Raw genomic sequence first — 21,527 nt, 5'->3', positions numbered from 1 at the left:
TCTTTAAGAAGATATAAAACCAGATGTGATGGTGGACACTTGTGACCAATGGAGGTGATGGGGGCAGTGTCAGGATTTCAAAGTCATCCTTAGCTACAGAGTGACTCTAAAGCCAGCCTGGGGTGCCTAAGATCTCATTATCTTTAAAAATAGATTGTGAATTCTTGCCAGGCAGGGGTGGAGCACGTCTTTAGTCCCAGCACCTTGGAGGCAGAGGCAGACAGATCTCTGTGAGTTCAAGGCCAGCCTGGCCAACAGAGGGAGTTTCAGGACAGCCAGGGCCATTGCACAGAAAGACCCTGTCCTGAGAAATCAAAAACAAACAACACAAAACAAAAATTACAAATTCTTCTCTTAGGACTGTTGCTTCCTAGTTTAGAAGAGGAGGAAGTGGCAGCCGTGGGCTAACACTTAACCTTCCTGCCTTGTGATATCCACAGGGGACAGGCTAAAGAATGCATGCAGCAGCAGTGGGTTTTTATTGATATTTACTGAGCTCTACATTTTTCTCTGCTCCCCTCCCTGCCTCTCCCCTCCCGTTCAACCCTCCCTCAAGGTCCCCATGCTCCCAATTTACTCAGGAGATCTTGTCTTTTTCTACTTTCTACTTCCCATGTAGATTAGATCTACGTTTCTCTTAGTGTCCTCATTGTTGTCTAAGTTCTCTGGAATTGTGGTTTGTAGGCTGGTTTTCTTTGCTTTATATTTAAAAACCACCTATGAGTGAGTACATGTGATAATTGTCTTTTTGTGTCTGGTTTACCTCACTCAAAATAATGTTTTCTAGCTCCATTCATTTTCCTGCAAAATTCAAGATGTGATTATTTTTTTCTGCTGTTTAGTACTCCATTGTGTAAATGTACCACATTTTCCTTATCCATTCTTCCATCGAGAGGCATTTAGGTTGTTTCCAGGTTCTGGCTACGGCAAACAATGCTGTTGTGAACATAGTTGAGCACATGTCATTGTGGCATGATTGAGCATCCTTTGGATATATACCCAAAAGTGGTATTGCTGGGTCTTGAGAAAGGTTGTTTCCTAATTTTCAGAGAAATTGCCACACTGATATCCAAAGGGGTTGTATCAGCTTGCATTCCCACCAGCAATGCAGAAGTGTTCCCCTTTCCCACAACCTCTCCAGCATAAGTTGTCATCAGTGTTTCTGATCTTGGCCATTCTTACAGGTGTAAGATGTAATCTCAGAATTGTTTTGATTTGCATTTCTCTGATGACTAAGGATGTTGAGCATTTCCCTAAGTGTCTTTCAGCCATTTTAGATTCCTCTGTTGAGAGTTCTCTGTTTAAGTCTGTACTCCATTTTTTTATTGGATTATTTGTTCTTTTGATGACCAGTTTCTTGAGTTCTTTGTATATTTTGGAGATCAGGCCTCTGTCTGATGTGGGGTTAGTGAAGATCTTTTCCCATTCTGTAGGCTGTCATTTTGTCTTGTTGACTGTGTCCTTTGCTTTACAGAAACTTTTCAGTTTCAGGAGGTCTCATTTATTAATTGTTTCTCTCAGTGTCTGTGCTAATGGGGTTTTATTTAGGAAGTGGTCTCCTGTGCCAATGCATTCAAGTGTACTTCCCAGTTTCTCTTCTATGAGGTTCAGTGTGGCTGGCTTTATGTTGAGGTCTTTGATCCATCTGGATTTGAGTTTTGTGCATGGTAATGGATATGGATCTACTTTCATTCTTCTACATATTGATATCCAGTTATGCCAGCACCATTTGTTGAATATGCTTTCTTTCTTCCATTTGATAATTTTTTAAAAATATTTATTTATTTATTTATTATGTATACAATATTCTGTCTGTGTGTATGCCTGTAGGCCAGAAGAGGGCACCAGACCCCCATTACAGATGGTTGTGAGCCACCATGTGGTTGCTAGGAATTGAACTCAGGACCTTTGGAAGAGCAGGCAATGCTCTTAACCTCTGAGCCATCTCTCCAGCCCCTCATTTGATAATTTTTGCTTCTTTGTCAAAAATCAGATGTTCAAAAGTGTGTGGATTAATATCTGGGCGGATCTTCTATTTGGTTCCATTGGTCCACTTGTCTGTTCTTATGCCAATACCAGGCTGTTTTCAGTACTGTAACTCATCATGGTGGATGATGGTTCTGATGTGTTCTTGGATTCGATTTGCCAGTATTTTATTTAGTACTTTTGTATCAATATTTACGAGTGAGATTGGTCTGCATTTCTCTTTCTTAGTAATGTCTTTATGTGGTTTGGGTATCAGGGTAATTGTAGCCTCATAAAAAGAGTTTGACAATGGTCCTTCTGTTTCTATTGTGTGGAACAATTTGAGGAATATTGGTATTAGTTCTTTGAAAATCTTGTAGAATTCTGAGCTAAAACCATCTGGTCCTGGACTTTTTTTGGTTGGGAGACTTTTGATGACTGTTTCTATTTCTTCAGCAGTTATATGTCTGTTTAATTTGTTTATCTGGTCTTGATTTAATTTTGGTAAGCGATACTTATCAAGAAAGTTGTCCATTTTCTTTAAGTTTTCCAATTTTGTGGAATACAGGCTTTCAAAATATGACTTGATGTTTCTCTGTATTTCCTCCATGTTTGTTGTTATGTCCCCCTTTTCATTTCTGATTTTGTTAACTTGGATATTCTCTCTCTGCCTTTTGGTTAGTTTGCATAAAGGTTTGTCTATTTTGTTGATTTTCTCAAAGAACCAACTTTTTTGTCTCATTGATTCTTTGTACTGTTTTCTTTGTTTCTATTTTGTTGCTTTCAGCTCTCAATTTGATTATTTCCTGCCATCTAGGTCTCTTGGGTGACTTTGCTTCTTTTTGTTCTAAAGTTTTCAAATGTTCTGTTAATTCACTAGTGTGGGATTTTCCCAGCTTCTTTAGGTAGGCATTTAGTGCTATGAACTTTCCTCTTAACACTGCTTTCATTGTGTCCCATAAATCTGGGTATGTTGTGTGGTCATTTTCATTGAATTTTAAGAAGTTTTTAATTTCTTCCTTTATTTCTTTCTTGACCCATTGATGACTCAGGTGAGCACTGTTTAATTTCCATGTGTTTGTGGGCTTTCTGGAATTAGCATTGCATATGCAACATTGTTGAACCATCCTGACAATTTGGATGACATAAAAACTGGTTCCTTTTTTAAAAGCTGTAATTACCTTTAAACATATGACTGGGTCATTTCTCAACACCTTCAGTGACTTCTTCTTGTGGTGGTAAACAAACCGTGGACATGGCATTCAGTGTCTGGTTTTTGGCAGTGCTGAAATGGGACCTAAGGTCTTTTGATTCCTGGTCAAGTACATAACCCCCTAGCTGCCACCCCAGCCGGCCTTTACCATTCCTTGCAGCTTGGTTCCCACTATGGCTTTGACTTGACTGCCTGGAACCTGCCTATTGCTCAAGCTCTTCATCTTGGCCCACTCACCCTGTGGTTTGCTGACACAGTTCCTCTAACTTATACCACCCTCCTCAGTCATTTCTGCCCATCAGAACCCAGCATCTCAGGCTAGGGTGTAGCTCAGTGGTTAAGTGCTTGCCTAGCATGTGGGCGGCCCTGGATTTGATCTTCAGCCTCCTGCATCCTCCCTTAAACAGTGTCAAAAAATAATCCCACCGTTTCTCAGCTCAGTCACTCTGAGCCCCACTGAGCCTCTCCCTATGACCCAGTAGAAGGGTTTCTTTGTCTTCCTCCCACACATGGCTTCAGTCCATTACAACACGGCCCTGTCATGATCTCAGCATGCTGTTGCAGGTCAGAGGACACCAGCTGCTGCAATCACACCTGTCCCTGTTCTGCAGCAGTGGGACCCACTGAACCACTAGATCCAGACTCGCAGGCTGGAAGAACCCTAGGGAACCCACTGGAAGCCTGCCCCAGACAACCTTCAGAGAGATGGCCCAGCACAACTCAGAAAAGGACACTGTGTACTCCTTTCCTGCCATCGGCCTGATTTCTTCTTCCTTTTATTTCAAGACAGGGTTTCTCTGTGTGGCCTCGAACTCACTCTGTAGACCAGGCTGGCTTCAAACTCAAAGAGTTCCACCTGACTCTGCCTTCCCAGTGCTGGGATTAAAGTCATGTGCCACCAATGCCTGGTTGCGCGCGCTCTCTCTCTCTCTCTCTCTCTCTCTCTCTCTTAAAAAATTACTGTATGCATGCGTGTGTGTATATGCACACGCGTGTTTGTGCATGTGTGCGTGTATGTGCTCATGTATGTCCATGTGTGTTGCATGTGTGTTGCTCATTTGTGCGCCAGAATACACATGTGAAGGTTGGAGGACAACTTCTAGAAGTTAGAAGTTAGGTTCTCTCTCCTCCTAGCCTGGGTCCCAAGGATGGGACTCGGTGTCAGGATCATGTGGGAAGCACTTTCACTGGCTGAGCTATGTCATTAGTGCCCGAGTTTTAAAAATTTTTAAAAGATGATTTTATAGATAAACCACGGATGGCAGCAGATGCCTATAATTTGAGCACTCGAGAGGCATTCTGGTTTGTGTGTTTATATTTGCTTACATACTGTGTATATGTTTTACTATTCTGTGTTCTGCACACTTGCCATTGTGCATGTGTGGCAGTCAGAGGATAACTCATGGGACTTGGTGCTCTCCTACCAAGTGTTTTCTAGGTATTAAACTCGGATCATCAGGCTTGGTGGCAGGTGCCCGCATCTACAGGCACTGAGACAGTAATTTTTCACTTGGACTTTTGCCATCATGTTCTGAACTTGTCTATCATAGGGCACCCAGCAGGTAGATGACTGGGTCATTACCAGCCAGCAGGAGTGTCCAAGCTGGGATGCATAGTGAAACCCTGTCTTGAAAGTTTTATTTTAAAATTATTTGTATTTTATGTGCATTGTTGTTTTGCCTGCAAGTATGTCTCTGTGAGGGTGTCGAATGCCCTAGAATAGGCGTTACAGACGTTGTAAGCTGTCATGTGGGTGCTGGGAGTTGAACCTGGGTCCTCTGGAAGAGCAGCCAGTGTTCTCAACCACTGAGCCATCTCTCCAGCCCCTTGAAAGTTTTATACAAGAGAATAAACATCTTCTCTTCGAAAGACTCACACTCAGCCCTGGAGAGGTCTTGGTAGTTCAGAGTACATGCTGCTGCTCTTACAGAGGACAGCAGTTCTGCCCCCAGCACCCTCGTCTGTGGTGGAATAATCTTTTTTTACACTGTGAAGATGTGTCACTCAGATTGCTTTACTAAAAAGCTGAATGGCCAATGGCTAGACAGGATTTTCAGGGCAGAGAGGATGCTGGGAAGAGCAGAGATATGGGGAGTCACCAGGCAGAGGCAGTGGAAACGGAAGCAGCATGGGCAGGTCGGAGTAAAGGTGATGAAGCCGCAGGCAGGAAGTAGATTAGCAGAAGCGGGTTAATTTAGGCTAGAAAGAAGCCTAAACCGCCAGTCCAGCTTTCATCATTAACAGCAAGTCTCTGTGACATGGTTTGGGAACTGGCAGGAGGGACAGAAAAATCTGCCCACTCAACTGCCTCTAACTTCCGTTCCAAGAGATCTGATGTCCTCTTCTGGCCTCTGTGGGCTCTGCACTCACGTGCTCAGGACCTGCCCCTCCCCCGCCATATTTGAAAATCAACCTTCAAAAAGTTTGCTGCAAGCACTTTAATCCCAGTACTTGAGAGGCAGGTGGATCTCTGTGAGTTTGAGGTCAGCCTAGTCTACCGAGTGAGTTCCAGGACAGCCAGGGGTACATAAAGAAACCTGTCATGGAAAACCAAACCAAAACAAAACAAAAGTTTGTTTCAGAAAGACTTATATTGTACAAGCGTCAATGATGGAAGTCCTTCACCACCTCTTTTCAAACAACACTGGGAGACTGCAGTATAACTTAGAAATTATATATATATATATATATATATATATTTATATATGAATACATTTTGTTTTTTTGAGACAGGGTTTCTCTGTAGCTTTGGAGCCTGTCCTGGAACTACTCTTGTAGACCAGGCTGGGATTAAAGGCCTGCACCACCACTGCCCAGCCTCTATTTATATTTGTATAAATAAAATGTTTCAACACAAATGGGAGACAATATTGTTCCCCAACAGGCTGTTTTCACTTCAGAGATTGTACAAGAAGCTAAACACTTTTCTGGAATGCTTATTGCACCTATGTTCTTCTGTGAACCATTTGTTGGTAACTTTCGCCTACATTTCTACCAAGTTCTTGTGTGTGTGTGTGTGTGTGTGTGTGTGTGTGTGTGTGTAGGCCAGATGACCACCCAGGTGTTATTCCTCAGGTGCCATTCAACCTTGTTTTCTGACAGCCCAGAGCTTGCCAACTCTGCCAGGCTGGCTGGCCAGAAGCACCAGGATCTTCCTGTTTCCATCTCCACAGCACTGGCATGACAAGTGTGTGCCACGACGCTTGGAATTTCTAAAAAGTGTATTTCAGGAAACTCGGGTCCCCTTTAGGACTGAGCATCTCCTAGCTGTCCAGTTACACACAGCATCTGCTCATCTCGTGTCCACGGGCTGCACACGTCCATCCCCTATTGCATTTACTATCCTCTAATTCCGGTCTTTCTTAAGTGTTGGCTGTGGAACCCAGCGCCTTGTTAGGCAAGTGCTCCACCACTAAACTACACCCTTAGTTCTTGTTTTTCAGTGGAGCATCATTATGTAGCTCAGGGCACCCTGGAACTATATAGCTCAGGCTGATTTTTAATTTGTTATTTTTTTGTGTCCTGGGATTACAGGTGTGAGCCATTATGGGTGTGAGCAGTCATACAACCCCACCTTTATTTCCATACATGGAATTTTGCATCTCTGGAGTTTCTGAGCTATGGCAAAAGTCCTAGTGAAAATTATTGTCTCTGGAGCCATTCAGATAGCACCAGCTACTCAACCTTATGATCTGAGTTCACTACCTACAAACACATGGTAGGAGAGCATCAACTTCCAAAAATTGTTTTCTGATCTCTACATGTGCCATGGCAAGTAAGCAAATATGCAATGTCAAGAAAAACAAACAAAAAAAAACCAAAAGGTAAACCACAAAATTACTATTTCTGGGGCTGGGACGTGACTATGGTTGAGTGCTTGGCCAGCATAAGGCAGCCCTGGTTCTAGCTCTATTAAAACTCTAGGATAACTCTGAAGCCATTTCTGACAACTCTGAGGCTTCTCAGCAGTAGTGCTCCCCATTCCCCTGGGAGCCAAGGACCTAACAACTTCACAAGCACGTACTAGAATGCTGGGGGATTTTCCATCTCCATGTCCTTGTGGATGTTCTCCAGATAGAACTCAGTTATTGGAATTAGGGCAAGATAACCCTTAGATGTTGACTCAGTTCCTCGGCCTTGGTCCTCGGATACGGTTAGGATGACTCACAGATGTTTTCCCCTTACCGTGCCTGATCTAGCAACCACTCTCTCGCCATGGCTCAGACCAATCATTGCTAGTAGCCCTTTGAATCAGACAATCCTAATAGTTGAAGAACAACCTCCAAGTTCCCCCCTTGTTTCTGTGGCTTTTTACTTTAAAAGTAGCCTGTACCAGTTATTCGGGGTCTTTTTGGCTTCTCAAATGCTGAAAGACCCTGTCATGACAGAATTAATTAAATACTCTTGCTTTTATATCAACTGTGGTGTGAGAGTGGTCTCTTGGGGTGACTCCTCCTCGGTGATTGGACTTCAGAGTCCAACAGCTCCAGCTCCACAGAGAAACAAATTATGACTTCTTTAACAAAACCATCTAGGATTAGACTGGATAACAACTCTAAACTTTTGAATGCCTAGTGTCTGTTTCCACCTACCATAGTAACTTTTGCAAAGTTTTGAAACGATGGAAGACATTATTCTGCCCATTTTGGGGTCAGGAGATGCTGAGTTGGGAGGCTAGTGCTTGAATGCTCCTCTAAAAGCCCTGAAGGTAGGCACATGTGTATGTTTCTGTGTGTGTTTGGTGTGTGTGCATATGCATGTGGAGGCCAGAGATCAATTTCAGCTGTCTTCATCAATAACTAATTTTTGTTGTTGAGACAGGGTTTTCTCTGTGTATCTTTGGTTGCTTTGGAACTCATCCTATAGACCAGGCTGGCCTTGAGCTCAGAGATCCACCTGCCTCTGTCTCCCAAGTGTTGAGGTTAAAGGCATGTGCCACCACTGCCCTGTTTCTTCACCAACTATTTTTTTTTTCAGATGTGTGATGGCTCATCTTGGTTGTTAACTTGATTACATCTACAATCAACCAAATCCCAAGCTGCTGAGCATACCTGTGAGGAGGAAGTTTGCTCAAATGGGTCATTTGAGGTAGAAAGACCCATCCTTAATGTGAATCACTTTAAAAAAAAAGATGTTTATCAGTCTGTCTATCTATCTATCTATCTATCTATCTATCTATCTATCTATCTATCTATCTATCTATCTATCTATCTATCTATCTATCATCTTAGACTTCATTCATGTGTTCTGCCTGCATGTATGCTTGCGAGCCAGAAGAGGGCACCAGATCTCACATAGATGATTATGAGCCACCATGTGGTTACTGGGAATTGAACTCAGGTCTTCTGGAAGAACAGTCAATGCTCTTAACCTGAGCCATTTCTCCAGTCCTAGTGGGTCATACTTTCTGATGGCAGTCCACATAAATGGACACAGAAGAAGGAAGCTTTTGCTTTTTATTTGCCCTTACTCTCTGGCAAGTTCATCCAGCCTGCTGCTGAGACACTACATAGGGATTTCAATGTATAAAGACCATCTGAGACATCCAGCCTTGTGGACTAAACAGCTGCTGGATTCTTGGCCTGTCAGTAGACAGCCATTGTTGGATTAGCTGGACCACAGCTAATAAATCTACTCATTCTAATAAATCTTCTTTCAATATATATTTTCATTCAATCTCCTCTAGATAACCCTGATGCACAGTCTCTCACTGAAACTAGAGACTACAACTTTAGAGAGACCTGGCCGGCAAGCTCCAGGAATCTGTGCACCTTGCTATCTCCACAACCGCAATTACAGCTGCACACTCACACACCTGACTTCTACACGGGTGCTAGGCATCCAAACATAGGTCCTCGTGCTTGTGCAGCAAGCATTTTATCAATGGAGCCATTCATTTTCCTGGCCCTTCAAACGTAGTCATAGCTACCAGCTAAAGGAATCATGAGAAACTGCCAACCTGGAATGATGTCTGTAAGGTCCATGCAGTTGTGACAACTTCCTGGTTGCCAGTTATAGTTTCAAGTCACTAGTGTGACAATCTTTCTCCCCATCTCTCCCACTCAACCCACAACAAGAATTTCCAGACAGATGCACTTGTCACTGGAAATAGGGGATGCACAAAAAAAGAACAAAACAAACCCGAGTCAGCTGGCAGGTTTCTAGCTGAGGTCTTTATTTTCATTTTATGTACAGCAAAGGTGCTGCTGAGACTCCACAGCAGCCAGACAGAACATAACTGAATTCTCTCTCAACAATTAGCAGCTTAAGATCTAGCAACTACATGTAACGTTCACGCGTTCACAAGTATTGTCTCTTTACTCTGCAATTCGTGCACGTGAGTCTTTAGTCTTACACACTTGTATAAAACACACTTACAGTCAGCCTAGTAGTCAGCCCCTTCTGAGGGTATCACCTAGCATACACAACATACAGAAGAGCCACATTCAAAATCCCAGTTTAATTGGGGGTGGTGTAGGAACCATCACTTTGCCTGTGCTGGCTTGTCGATGACAGCATTTGGTTTTGTTTGAGATGTGTATTTTCCAAAGCTACAAGGTCAGAACACTGGAGCTCACTTAGAATCCAGTTTCACTGACTACCTTAGATCACAAGATCAGAAGCAAAACCAAAGCATGCCCACTGTCAGACATGACTGTTGATGAAGGCTTCACTCCAGTGTTCTGGCCACAGACGTTTCACGCTAATTGGGATGGGGCTAAAGAAGCACTGTCAGCGATGGGTCCGAGTGCACCTCTTAGGGTCAAGGACCTGAAACTGGAGCAGACAGCCATCAACATCGTAGAGTGATGGCCAACTCTACAACCGTGACAGTCACCCAGGCCAACATGGCCTGCCTCACTCACTCAGGCTAGGCACCAGCATGGACAAGGGAATCAAAGAATGCTTCATTTTAGCGGATTTTAATTAAAAAAAATTTTTAAGGAAAAGAAGCATTAAATTGTGGGCAAGCTTCTCTCAGATCAAGTGCTAAACCATCAGAGCAAGGCTACTGAAAGGCTGTGAATAGAAAAGAGAATCTAAGGACAGCCACAGTTCCAAGAAACTCAACGGTAACAGGGATGGGCAGCAGAAAGTACAAGCAGGCAGGATAACAGATGTGTGTTATAAACAGCACTGAGCGCAGTTAACTGCAGGCTTGATGAGTGAGCAGGGGTAAGACAGCAAGGGCCATGATAGGTCCTGTCCTGGACCGAAGGTCCTTCCTAAGACAGTCTGCTAAAAGGAAGGCAGGGAGTCAGTGTGGGTCTGTGTCTGTCAGAAGCTCCAGACTCTTTTTCCTTCAACAGAAACTGCCGTCAGGAAATTAGAGACAATTTCAGTTTATCGATCACAGTGACATTTGGGGGGCCTCCTGTGGAACTGTTAAGAGAAGCCAGTGGGCTGCCACTGGATCATCTCTCCCACAGTCCCATGGGGCTCTCTTCTGTACCAGAGCAACTAAATTACAGCAGCGACTGTTGTTCAGCAAGGTCATAGTGTCCTGTGGCACTCTTGCCTGAAGCTGCTGCAGGATTTTCAGACAATGCTAACCTTCTAAACATAGGCTTGGGGGACCATTTGTTTTGGCATGAATATGTATTGGTTTTAATTATTTATTTATTTTTGGTCCCTGCTTTAGGTGCTCATTATGAGGTGGATAACAACCATCTGGGGGATGGGAGAGAAGACTGGGTACCTGAGTTAACATATCAAAGTGAGAAGGCCAGCAGGCCAAAGCAACAGGAGGCTGGAACTGTTAGGTAAACCATGCTTTTCAACAGAGAGGGCATTACTACCCTCATTCTGAAAGAAGGTCCTGGTGTGGGGACATAGGCAAAAACACACTTCGCTTCTCTGTCTGGGGCATAGCACATGGCTCCTTTGCGTTATGTGGGCACACAGGAAGAGGCCATTGGAAATGGCATTTGTGACCTCCAGTAACGTGAGTTTAGTCAGGCTCTCTATTTTTCTCTGAAGGTTGATTCAGGTTCCACCTGGGTGAGGGAACTGGCTGTGGGATACAGACAAAGCTCAGCTCCTCTTCCTAAACAGCCACTGAGCAGTTAGTGAGGTTAGTCAGTCTGGGTTAATAGGAAGCTTGCAGCAGTTTGCACCCAGAATTTAGGTTCTTGTAACCTGACATTTCCTTTCTGCTTTTTGGGAGAATCACCTTCAATTGATCCTCTCAGGCAGACAGAATAAAGCTTTGAAGTTAAGGATGCTGAGGCCAAAATGCAGACAACAAGACTCCACATCACTTTGGTTTTGGTAATTAGGGGGTGTTAAATAATAAATTAAGCAAACACAAAGTTATTTATGACTCTCATAACAAGGTAGGGGGCTTGTTTGTTTTTTTGTTTTTTTCTAAAGAGAATCCCAGCCCAAGGTCACTGGGTGAACATTTACTTGGGTGGGGGGTGGGGCAAAGTCCAGTCCTACCACACAATTCTGTTGAGGTCACACCCCCTCATGCAAACCCCTCACCACTCCAACCAAGCCAGGCTGGGGAGATGGTGCTGTGTGTAAAGACCAGAGAGCTGGGGCAGCCACAGGGTGGCAGAGGGCAGAGCCGGCAGCAGTCTCCAACTCAACTGCTTCAAGATAACAGGGGGGCAGCACACTGAAATATCCACACAGCTTCATTTGAAAACATCACTGCTTTATTTCAAAGAAAAAAAAAAGACCCTCCCAACTCAGGACCCCTCTCCTCAAAAAAATACCCCAACCCCCCAAAGCCCAACCAACCAACCCCTCCCAAAAAAACCCACAAAAAACACAACTAAACAAAAATACCCCAATAATAATAACAATAATAAAAAAATCCTATTAGAAACTATAAGGAAGCACTGAGAGTTTGAGTATTACATTCTTCAAGTATGTTGTTCGGATTTTTTATTTTTAAGTTGGTAACTATACACATATAAAAAAAACCAAACAAACCTTAAAAGTGCGGCCAAGAGATTTTGCTTAAAGTTAGGATTAAGGGCTACTTCACAATACTGAACAGGACTGCACAGTCATCCTGTGGGTTTGATGCTCTTGCTTCCAACCCTGGCAGAGTTAAGGAAGGCGCAGGTTTCAGAAGTGATCACACTTCAGGTCAGCATGAGAAAGCCTGGGAAATATTTGTGTTCTTCCATGGCAGGGGAACCCACCCTGAATCTACAATTCCACCCTGGAATGTGGTGGGACTTCACAGTAGAGTTAGTCTAGACGAGGAGAGGAGCCCAAGAAGGGTAGGTGTTGAACCTGGTCAGATTTTTGCATCTGTTTAGTGGGTTTAGTGCAGTCCTCCAAGCCTCAATTCAGAATGCCCGTAGGTGTGTTGCAGATTGTTGGTTCATGTTAAAGGACTGTTTCAGATTTGCATCCCAAGGAAAATCATGCTACATAAAAATGATCCAAGATTTTGCCCAAAAAACTTCTTGGATAAAATCTAAAAAATACTATTGCAATTGCGTCTCTTGAAGAAAAAAACATTATTCTAAATGTAAACAGATTCACTCAACTCTCTTGTAGAAAACTTCAGAGTGGGTAATGCTGCTGTCTAGCTCTCTTGGCATGCACTCGCCGGACAGTGAGGAGCACTGCTGTCGGCACCAGCATCATCTGGGGGGCGAGAAGAGTCGGTCCACGTAGCTGAAGAGTGCGTCCCAGTGCTTCCAGAGAAAGGCAACGAAAGCCACAAGGAATAAAGTGCTGAACGTCCTGTTGCGTGTCTTCATGAGGGGGACCACACAGTTGGCTACTGTCGACACAAAGACCAAGAGGACTGCCATGACGGCGAGGAGGATGTTGATGAGTTTGCCCAGAAGGTTTCGGGCAGTGGCATTCTCTAGCCCTTCCAGCTGCACCACCTGCTGCTGTTGCTGCTGCAGCTCCATCTTGGAGATGCGGGTCTGACAGGCCTCCAGGGCCTCCTGTGGGCCAAACAGGGGATGGTTAGGCTTCTGTTCTCACAACTCTAGGGCTGACATGCCCTGGGAGAGACAGATACACCCGGAGCCATGCCAAGGATTTGAAGTAGCAAGAACCTGGGATATGAAGAGCTACATGCACATCATTCCCACCCCTCCACTGTACTCCTTGGGGAACAGTGAACATACTTTGATTTATTTTGCCTAAAATTTACTTAATTTATTTTTTTATGACGAGTCTCTTGTATCTCAGGCTGGCCTTATGATGACTGCTATGTAGCTGAGATGACCTTGAACTTCTGAACTTTTTTGCCTCAACCTCCTGACTGCTGAGATCATAGGCATGTGCCATCATTCCTGAATGGCCTAGTTTCAATTATAAGGTTTTTATTCTTTTTTTTTTTAAAATGTAAGTTTTTCAAAAAAAATATTTATTCATTCATTCATTCATTCATTCATTCATTCATTCATTTATTTATTTATTTAGTATAAAATACTCTGTCTGTGTGTATGCCTGCAGGCCAGAAGAGGGCACCAGACCCCATTACAGATGGCTGTGAACCACCATGTGGTTGCTGGGAATTGAACTCAGGACCTTTGGAAGAGCAGGCAATGCTCTTAACCTCTGAGCCATCTCTCTAGCCCAGGTTTTTATTCTTTTAGAAATTTTGAGTCTAAGGTAACAAGACACATACACTTGTTTATCTAAACAGTGTCTCAGTATTCTCAGTTCTCTGTGCTATGTGACACTGTCATACTAGTATGTTCACCCTTTACCTGTACTTAAGTCTACATATGTATTTGCTTAGCATGGGGCTATTATAGGCATTTCCTACCATAATGTGTATTGCATTCTACTGGAATTGACCATAACTTAATTTACTTTTCGCTCAATAGTGGGTCTTGAGGATTGTGCTATGTCAAAATACAGGATATACCTCATTTTTGTGTGTACAGACATGTGCATGGACATGTGTGCATGTTCTAGTGACGGTCAGAAGACCAGTGTGGGGGGCTGGAGAAATGGCTCAGCAGTTAAGAGCACTGCCTGCTCTTCCAAAGGTCCTGAGTTCAATTCCCGGCAACCACATGGTGGCTCACAACCATCTGTAATGAGGTCTGGTGCCCTCTTCTGGCCTGCAGGCACACACACTGACAGAATATTGTATACATAATAAATAAATAAATATTAAAAAAAATGTTAAAAAAAAGACCAGTGTGGTGTTGGTCCTCAGGTACCCTCTACCTTTTGCTTCAGACAGGGCCTCTCACTGGCTGCAACTCAGCAAAGCAGGCTTGACTAGCTGACCAGAAAGCTCTAAGGATTTGCCTGCCTCATTGCCTTTGTTGAGGTTACAAGTATATGACGATATGCCTGGATTTAAAATTATTATTATTATAGCATTCATGTGTTTGCAGATCAGTGGACAAATTTGAGGGATTAGTTCTCACCTTCCACCTATATCCAGTTCTGGGGACTGAACTCAGTTGTTAAGCTCCATGGGAAGAACTCATGGGTGCATACTCATGTGAGTATGCCACAGTTTAGGTACCTCTTAGGATTTTAAATGTTTTTTTTCCCCTGATTTTTTCCTTCACTCTAACAATGATGCAGTGAACACCTCTGAATGTGCTTCACTACCACACCTGATGTTTTTATGTCAAGACATCCCTGATTGGAGAAAGGGAACTGTGACTTCACTGTAAGGAGGGCATACTCCCTTTTCAGGTCAATCTCTAAGGCATATGCTATATGATATGATGTAGATGACACTCTACAGAGGACATTAAAGTGACCTACTCCCCCTAAGGCCAAGCCTTATATAAACTGCACCCTACCACTCAGGAAAACAAACTTCATCCTCTAGCAAGGACAGACATCCTCCCAAGGCAACCAGTGGCTGGAACTTTCCAGCCTTAGTATCTTCAATGTTGTGTCTGGTCTTCTGGGATGTAAGGCCTAGACATTAGCCTGAAGCTAGTTCAAGAATGGATAACGAATACTGCTCATTCTAGAACTACCTTAGGATGAAAAAATAAAAATGTAAACAGAATTTGAGGGCCTAAAGAAGATGGCAGTTGGGCAAATAGTCAGGACGGTGCCTTGATTCCTCTTCTCCACACTCACTTCTTTCAAGGTGCTTTCACAAAAACCACTATGACCTCTAAGAAAAATCTCCATGGGAAACAGAGAAACCCCACTGTTTCACTTCTTCATTGAATCAATCAAGTGTTCACCTTCAGCATCACTGATGGGGTTTCTCACAAGCCTACAAACAATGGGGATTTTCACAAACTGTGTAATGTGCCACCTGTAAGAGCAGGAACAAAAGCCCCTTTCCACAGAAGCAGAAGATAGACAAGCTGGCCAGAAGTCCCATCGGAGCAGCTCCAGGGCAGCAATGAGATGGGATGCTCTAGTTTTCTCTTGTCTGAGACTGCTCTGTCCTAAGACATTTGCCAGTATCTAGAGCTGTACCTCCCCAAATGGTATGAACTTTTGAAGAAGGTACCTCCATTGTGTTGAAGGCAGGTGTGCTGCAACTGATAAGAGCTTTTCTTGATTCTCTACCCTCATGTCTTTGCCCCTTCTCTTTCTTTTTTCTTACTTATTGTTTATACTAACCTGGATGTCCCGGGCCCGTTCATAGGACTGATAGGCAATTTTCTCTTCCATGCTGGCCAGCTCTTGCTTTAAGTTCAGAATCTCATTCTGATGGAGCTCTGTCAGGTCATTCAGCTGCTCTTCTAGTCGCTCACATCTGAGAAAGGGAGAGAAGTTGGAGTTTCAAATACTCTGCATCCTCCCTGATATAATTTAGATCAATTCCCACATCTATTCTACAAAACAAAACAAAACACAGAGTTAAAGTAAGTCTGGGCTACTGCATGCCAGAAGTTGCAGCTTTCAGTCTCCAAAAGGCAAGGCAGTTGTCACAAAGCTGGCATCACGGTTTTCCCAGTTCTCTCCACAGCCTCGTCTCTCTGCACGTCTATGATGCTGAAGCAGCTCTTACTCTGCTCTGAGCATGGAAGATGAAAAACTAAACAAATCTCACCCAGAAATGGACCTTCTGGTTGTCAGCAATGACATTTCAAAACCAGTTGAACAGTGACTTACTCACCCAGATGTTTGTGATTTGGAGACCCAGAAAGCCAGAGCCAGAGGGATCTATCATCCTCATGGCCAAGCAGTGCTTGGGACATTTGTCAACACATATTTATTGAGAATCTGCTGCAGGTATGTTCAAAGTACTGGGACACTGTAGCAAGAAAGAGAGAGCACTTGCTTTCCATTTATTCTACAGAGAGAAGGGAGACAAAAGATCACCAATAGGATTTGATGTAGCCAAGACTAGCAGGTAGCCAAGCATATGGCAGTGTCTAGTGACACTGGAGGGTCAGGGAAGACTTCTCAACTCTCTTCAAGAATGAGAGATAAAGCTTGAAGGATACTAACAGGCTTGGAAGATGAGGAGGCTGAAGATGTGCAAGAAATGTGTACTTCTCCTCAGAAGGAGCAGAAGTACAAACTTGTTCAGACAGGAATGAAGTTGGCATGTGTAAGGGCTGGAGCAGGCCAGAGAAGCTTCAGAATGGGAAGAACAGAGAATGTTCCTGGAAGGCTAGTTTTATTTATCATGTATCTCTAGCATTTAGGAGCATGTGCATGCTCGCTCACACACATTTATTCTATATAAAGAATTAAGGGCACTCACCAGAGATTCTAGGTAGGAAAAAAAAAAACACTCTAGAAAGAAATACATAGAATAACTAGATTCTGGATAGCTGGAGAAGGGGCCCAAAGAAGACAGTGTATAGGGAATTGGGCTGTCTGGTAGTGATGAAGAGGATAGATGAAGCAGGAGTCCTAAGAACCAAAGGGCTTCCAGGAGAAAGGTCAAAGACAAGACATTAAAAACACTAAGACAGGGCAAAGGAAGAAAAAACACCTTCAGCTCCTATTGAACAGAATGAAGTCCTGTGTTAGAGAGCATTTGGGCAGGGCTCATGCCACAGGGAAAACCACATGAGAAAATCCGGGGACTTCCACTAAAAAATGGAAAGAAAGCTGGGAGCAGGCTACATTACATTCCCTAGAATCCCAGGTACTAAAGAAGCAGTTGAGATAGAAGGATTGTAAGTTTGAGGCTAGTCTAAAAAACAACCAACCAACCAACGTTCCAGAGTACTATTAAATATTAATAATTCCTCCTTTCTTTCCTCTAGTGCTTCTTTTTTTCTCCCATTCTTCTGCCTCCTATTTCTTCTTTTGGTTATGCAGGGGATGGAAGCTGTCACTCCGCATGCCAGGCAAGGCCTCTACTACTGAGCTACAGCAACAACCCTACTCTTACTTCTAATCACACTCACGGTGTACAAACTTTGTTTTTCTTTTTAGCCCAGGATAACCTAGAATTTGTGATCCTTTTGCTTCTGTTTATGGATTCTAGGATTACCAGGATCTACCACAATGCCTGGCTAAAGTATATCCACTTTTAAGGAATACAAAGAATTTCTCTAAGGTAATTTTATGTGGCAGCATCTGTGTTTCCCTTGTATCTCTGTGCAACTCTGTGTATGTGCATTGGTATGCTGTGTTGTCTGCATGTATGCAAGTAGTCCATGAGCAAATGTGTGGGTGCCATAGGAGGACCTTGGTGTCCCACTCTATTCCTGTTTGATTTATTCCCTTAAGATGGGAGTTTCTCACTGGACCTGGAGCACACTGTTTCAGATAGATGCCTAGCCATTAAGCCTCTGGGATTCTTCTGTTTCCAATAGAGCTCAGGTGACAGACATCCATACAGCCATACCTGTCTCGATAGGGTCTCACTATATAGTTCTGGCTGGCCTAGAACTCACAGAGCCCCAGTACTGGGAGTAAAGGCAAGTGCCTCAATGTCTGGCCTCATCCCTGTCTTTTCTTGGGTGTTGAGGGTCTTCATGCTTGCACAGTGAGTGCTCTTAGAGTCACCATCCCATCCTCCAATATTATCCCTTTTAATTAACATATAATAAACAATGATTATATTCTATTAAATTCTATACCTTAAGAAATAAACATTAATTTAAGGAGTCATAGTTTGACTGTTTTCATTAAGTTGTTAAATCCTATTTAGGTCTCCTTTGGGCCTCTCTGTTGTGCTTTTCTTCCATGTTGTTACAGAACAGCACCGCCGTGCTCTGTCATATGTAACTAAAACTGATATTTGTGGGACTCTGCCTTTTCATATCATCAGCTGCCTAGGGACTCAGGAACAGGTGTCAGCTATGGAAGTGATTTTCTGCTAAAATTTAAACTCATCAGATACTGTAAGGTTATATTAATATACTGTCTTTCAAAACTTTTTTTTTAGTGGTGATGGTGGGAGTGAGCTAGAACCCAGAGCCTTGCACATACTAGGTAAGCATTCTAGTAGCCTACTGTTTTGAGTATGTGACTTTCTTCATTGTCTTTCTTTACCAGAAGGATGTTGAAACTTAAAACTGGAATTTCTAACTGCCAGTCTTGCAGGGGTAAAGCTTGGTTGTCCAACCAAAAACCAGACCAATTCCTTGGCTATAGTCAGTAACTGGGATTGGGCAGGGAGCAGGGTGTTGGTGTCTAGCAGGGTGCATGGTGACAGGGCTGCACACTCCTTTAATTCCAGCACTTGGGGGTTAGAGAAATAAAAGACGTCTACCTGTGTGCCCCAGATTCACTTGGGAGATGGCACGGAGTCTGCTCCCGGAGCTGCCTCTATGTCAGTTCATGTGTCTCAGAGCCTGCTTCACAGGTTTACCAGGCGTCTGCTCTACTGACCCATTGCCCAACTGAAGAAGCACCACAGGCTCTCAAGGTGACTCCAAATTTTTGGACCACACCCCCCAAAAGTAATGCTTTAGATTGGCATTCCCAGCCTGTTCACTCACCTAGATTTTCATTCATCAGAAATTTAACCCAGAAGAATCCCTGGTTTATCTTTGATCAAAGAAGGCCACTGCTGTGTTGCCCAGTCCAGAGACCCAAAACACTTCCACGATGAGTAGTTATAGAATTATTTACCTCCAGAGAACTAGGCATGACCAGCAGTTGTAACACAGCAATTTTTATTTCCAGTCAGGGTTGTGTTCAGCCTGCTTTAAAAACAACTTAGAGTCCAGGTTTTCTCTTTGCTGATAATAAAGATGAAGCCATGTTTAGATGTTTAGAGCCCCTTTGAATTGAAGTGATTTAGGAAAGAGCTTTGAATAAAACTCCTTAAAATGAGGTTGTTGTTTCCAGGTTCTGGCTATGGCAAACAATGCTGTTGTGAACATAGTTGAGCACATGTCCTTGTGGCATGATTGAGCATCCTTTGGATATATACCCTAAAGTGGTATTACTGGGTCTTGAGGAAAGTTTTTTCCTAATTTTCAGAGAAATCGCCACATTGATATCCAAAGGGGTTGTACCAGCTTGCATTCCCACCAGCAATGCAGAAGTGTTCCCCTTTCCCACACCCTCTCCAGCATAAGTTGTCATCAGTGTTTCTGATCTTGGTCATTCTTACAGGTGTTAAGATGGAATCTCAGAATAGTTTTGATTTGCATTTCTCTGATGACTAAGGATGTTGAGCATTTCCTTAAGTGTCTTTCAGCCATTTTAGATTCCTCTGTTGAGAGTTCTCTGTTTAGGTCTGTACTCTATTTTTTTTTTTTATTGGATTGTTTGTTCTTTTGATGACCAATTTCTTGAGTTCTTTGTATATTTTGGAGATCAGGCCTCTGTCTGATGTGGGGTTAGTGAAGATCTTTTCCCATTCATTTTGTCTTGTTGACCGTGTCCTTTGCTTTACAGTTTCAGGAGGTCTCATTTATTAACTGTTTCTCTCAGTGTCTGTGCTAATGGGGTTCTATTTAGGAAGTGGTCTCCTGTGCCAATGCGTTCAAGTGTACTTCCCACTTTCTCTTCTATGAGGTTCAATGTGGCTGGCTTTATGTTGAAGTCTTTGATCCATTTGGACTTGAGTTTTGTGCATGGTAATAGATATAGGTCTGTTTTCATTCTTCTACACGTTGATATCCAGTTATGCCAGCACCACTTGTTAAATATGCTTTCTCCCCCCATTTGATATTTTTTGCTTCTTTGTCAAAAATAAGGTGTTCAAAGATGTGTGGACTGATATCCGGGTCTTCTATTCAGTTCCACTGGTCCTCCTGTCTGTTCTTATGCCAATACCAGGCTGTTTTCAGTACTGTAGCTCTGTAGTAGAGTTTGAAGTCAGGGATTGTGATGCCTCTAGAAGTTCTTTTATTGTACAGGATTGTTTTGGCTATCCTGGGTTTTTTGCTTTTCCATATGAAGTTGAGTACCGTTCTTTCGAGGTCTGTCAAGAATTTTGCTGGGCATTGTATTGAATATGTAGATTACTTTTGGTAAGATTGCCATTTTTACTATGTTAATTCTGCCTACCCAAGAGCATGGGAGATCTTTCCACTTTCTGGTGTTTTCTTCAATTTCTTTCTTCAAAGATTTAAAGTTCTTGTCATATAAGATACTCCGAGATATTTTATGCTATCTGTAGCTATTGTGAAGGGTGTTGTTTCTCCGATTTCTTCCCCAGCCCTTTTATCATCTGTGTACAGGAGGGCTACTGATTTTTTTGAGTTAATCTTGTATCCTGCTACATTACTGAAAAATGTTTATGAGTTGTAGAAGTACCTTGGTAGAGTTTTTGGGATTGCTTATGTAAACTCTCATTTCATCAACAAAGAGTGAGAGTTTGACTTCTTTTCCAATTTGTATCCCCTTGATCTCCTTTTGGTGTCTTACTGCTCTAGCTAAGACCTCAAGAACTATATTAAATAGATATGGAGAAAGTGGACAACCTTGTCTTGTTCCTGATTTCAGTGGAATTGCTGGGAGTTTTTCTCCATTTAGTTTGATGTTGGCTATTGGCTTGCTGTATATTGCCTTTATTATGTTTAGGTATGTTCCTTGGATCCCTGCTCTCTCTCCAAGACCTTTATCATGAAGGGATGTTGTATTTTTGTCGAAAGCTTTTTTGGCATCTAATGAGATGATCATGTGGTTTTTATTTTTCAGTGTTTATATGGTGGATTATATTGACATATTTTTGTATGTTGAACCATCCCTGCATCTCTGGGATGAAGCCAACTTGATCATGGTGGATGATGGCTCTGATGTGTTCTTAGATTCGATTTGCCAGTATTTTATTTAATATTTTTGCATCAATGTTCATGAGTGAGATCAGTCTACAATTCTCCTTCTTAGTAATGTCTTTCTGTGGTTTAGGTATCAGGGTAATTGTAGCCTCATAAAAAGTTTGGCAATGTTCCTTCTGTTTCTATCGTATAGGAATAATTTGAGGAGTATTGGTATTAGTTCCTCTTTGAAAGTTTTGTAGAATTCTGAGCTGAAATCATCTGGTCCTGGGCTTTTT

The 21,527-nt window shown here is 42.8% G+C and overlaps 1 protein-coding gene across 4 annotated transcripts in view; it reads right to left on the bottom strand.

Moving 5' to 3' along the window:
* Nucleotides 1-9,332: 9,332 nt before the first annotated feature.
* The window catches only part of Tmcc1 (transmembrane and coiled-coil domain family 1), a 125,173-nt gene continuing 112,978 nt past the window's right edge, over nucleotides 9,333-21,527 (bottom strand). For all 4 annotated transcript variants that reach the window (XM_038318345.2, XM_038318348.2, XM_038318346.2 and 1 more), the window contains exons 3-4: nucleotides 15,725-15,860; nucleotides 9,333-13,101 (exon numbers count right to left, since the gene is read on the bottom strand). In XM_038318345.2, the coding sequence (XP_038174273.1) occupies nucleotides 12,787-13,101; nucleotides 15,725-15,860 (451 nt within the window). In that variant the 3' untranslated portion in view covers nucleotides 9,333-12,786. The remainder of the gene's footprint in view (nucleotides 13,102-15,724; nucleotides 15,861-21,527) is intronic.

The sequence above is a fragment of the Arvicola amphibius genome, chromosome 2, assembly GCF_903992535.2.
Source record: "Arvicola amphibius chromosome 2, mArvAmp1.2, whole genome shotgun sequence".
NCBI lineage: Eukaryota > Metazoa > Chordata > Mammalia > Rodentia > Cricetidae > Arvicola > Arvicola amphibius.
Note: the sequence above shows the minus strand (reverse complement) of the source record. Positions and strands in the feature narration are given on the sequence as shown.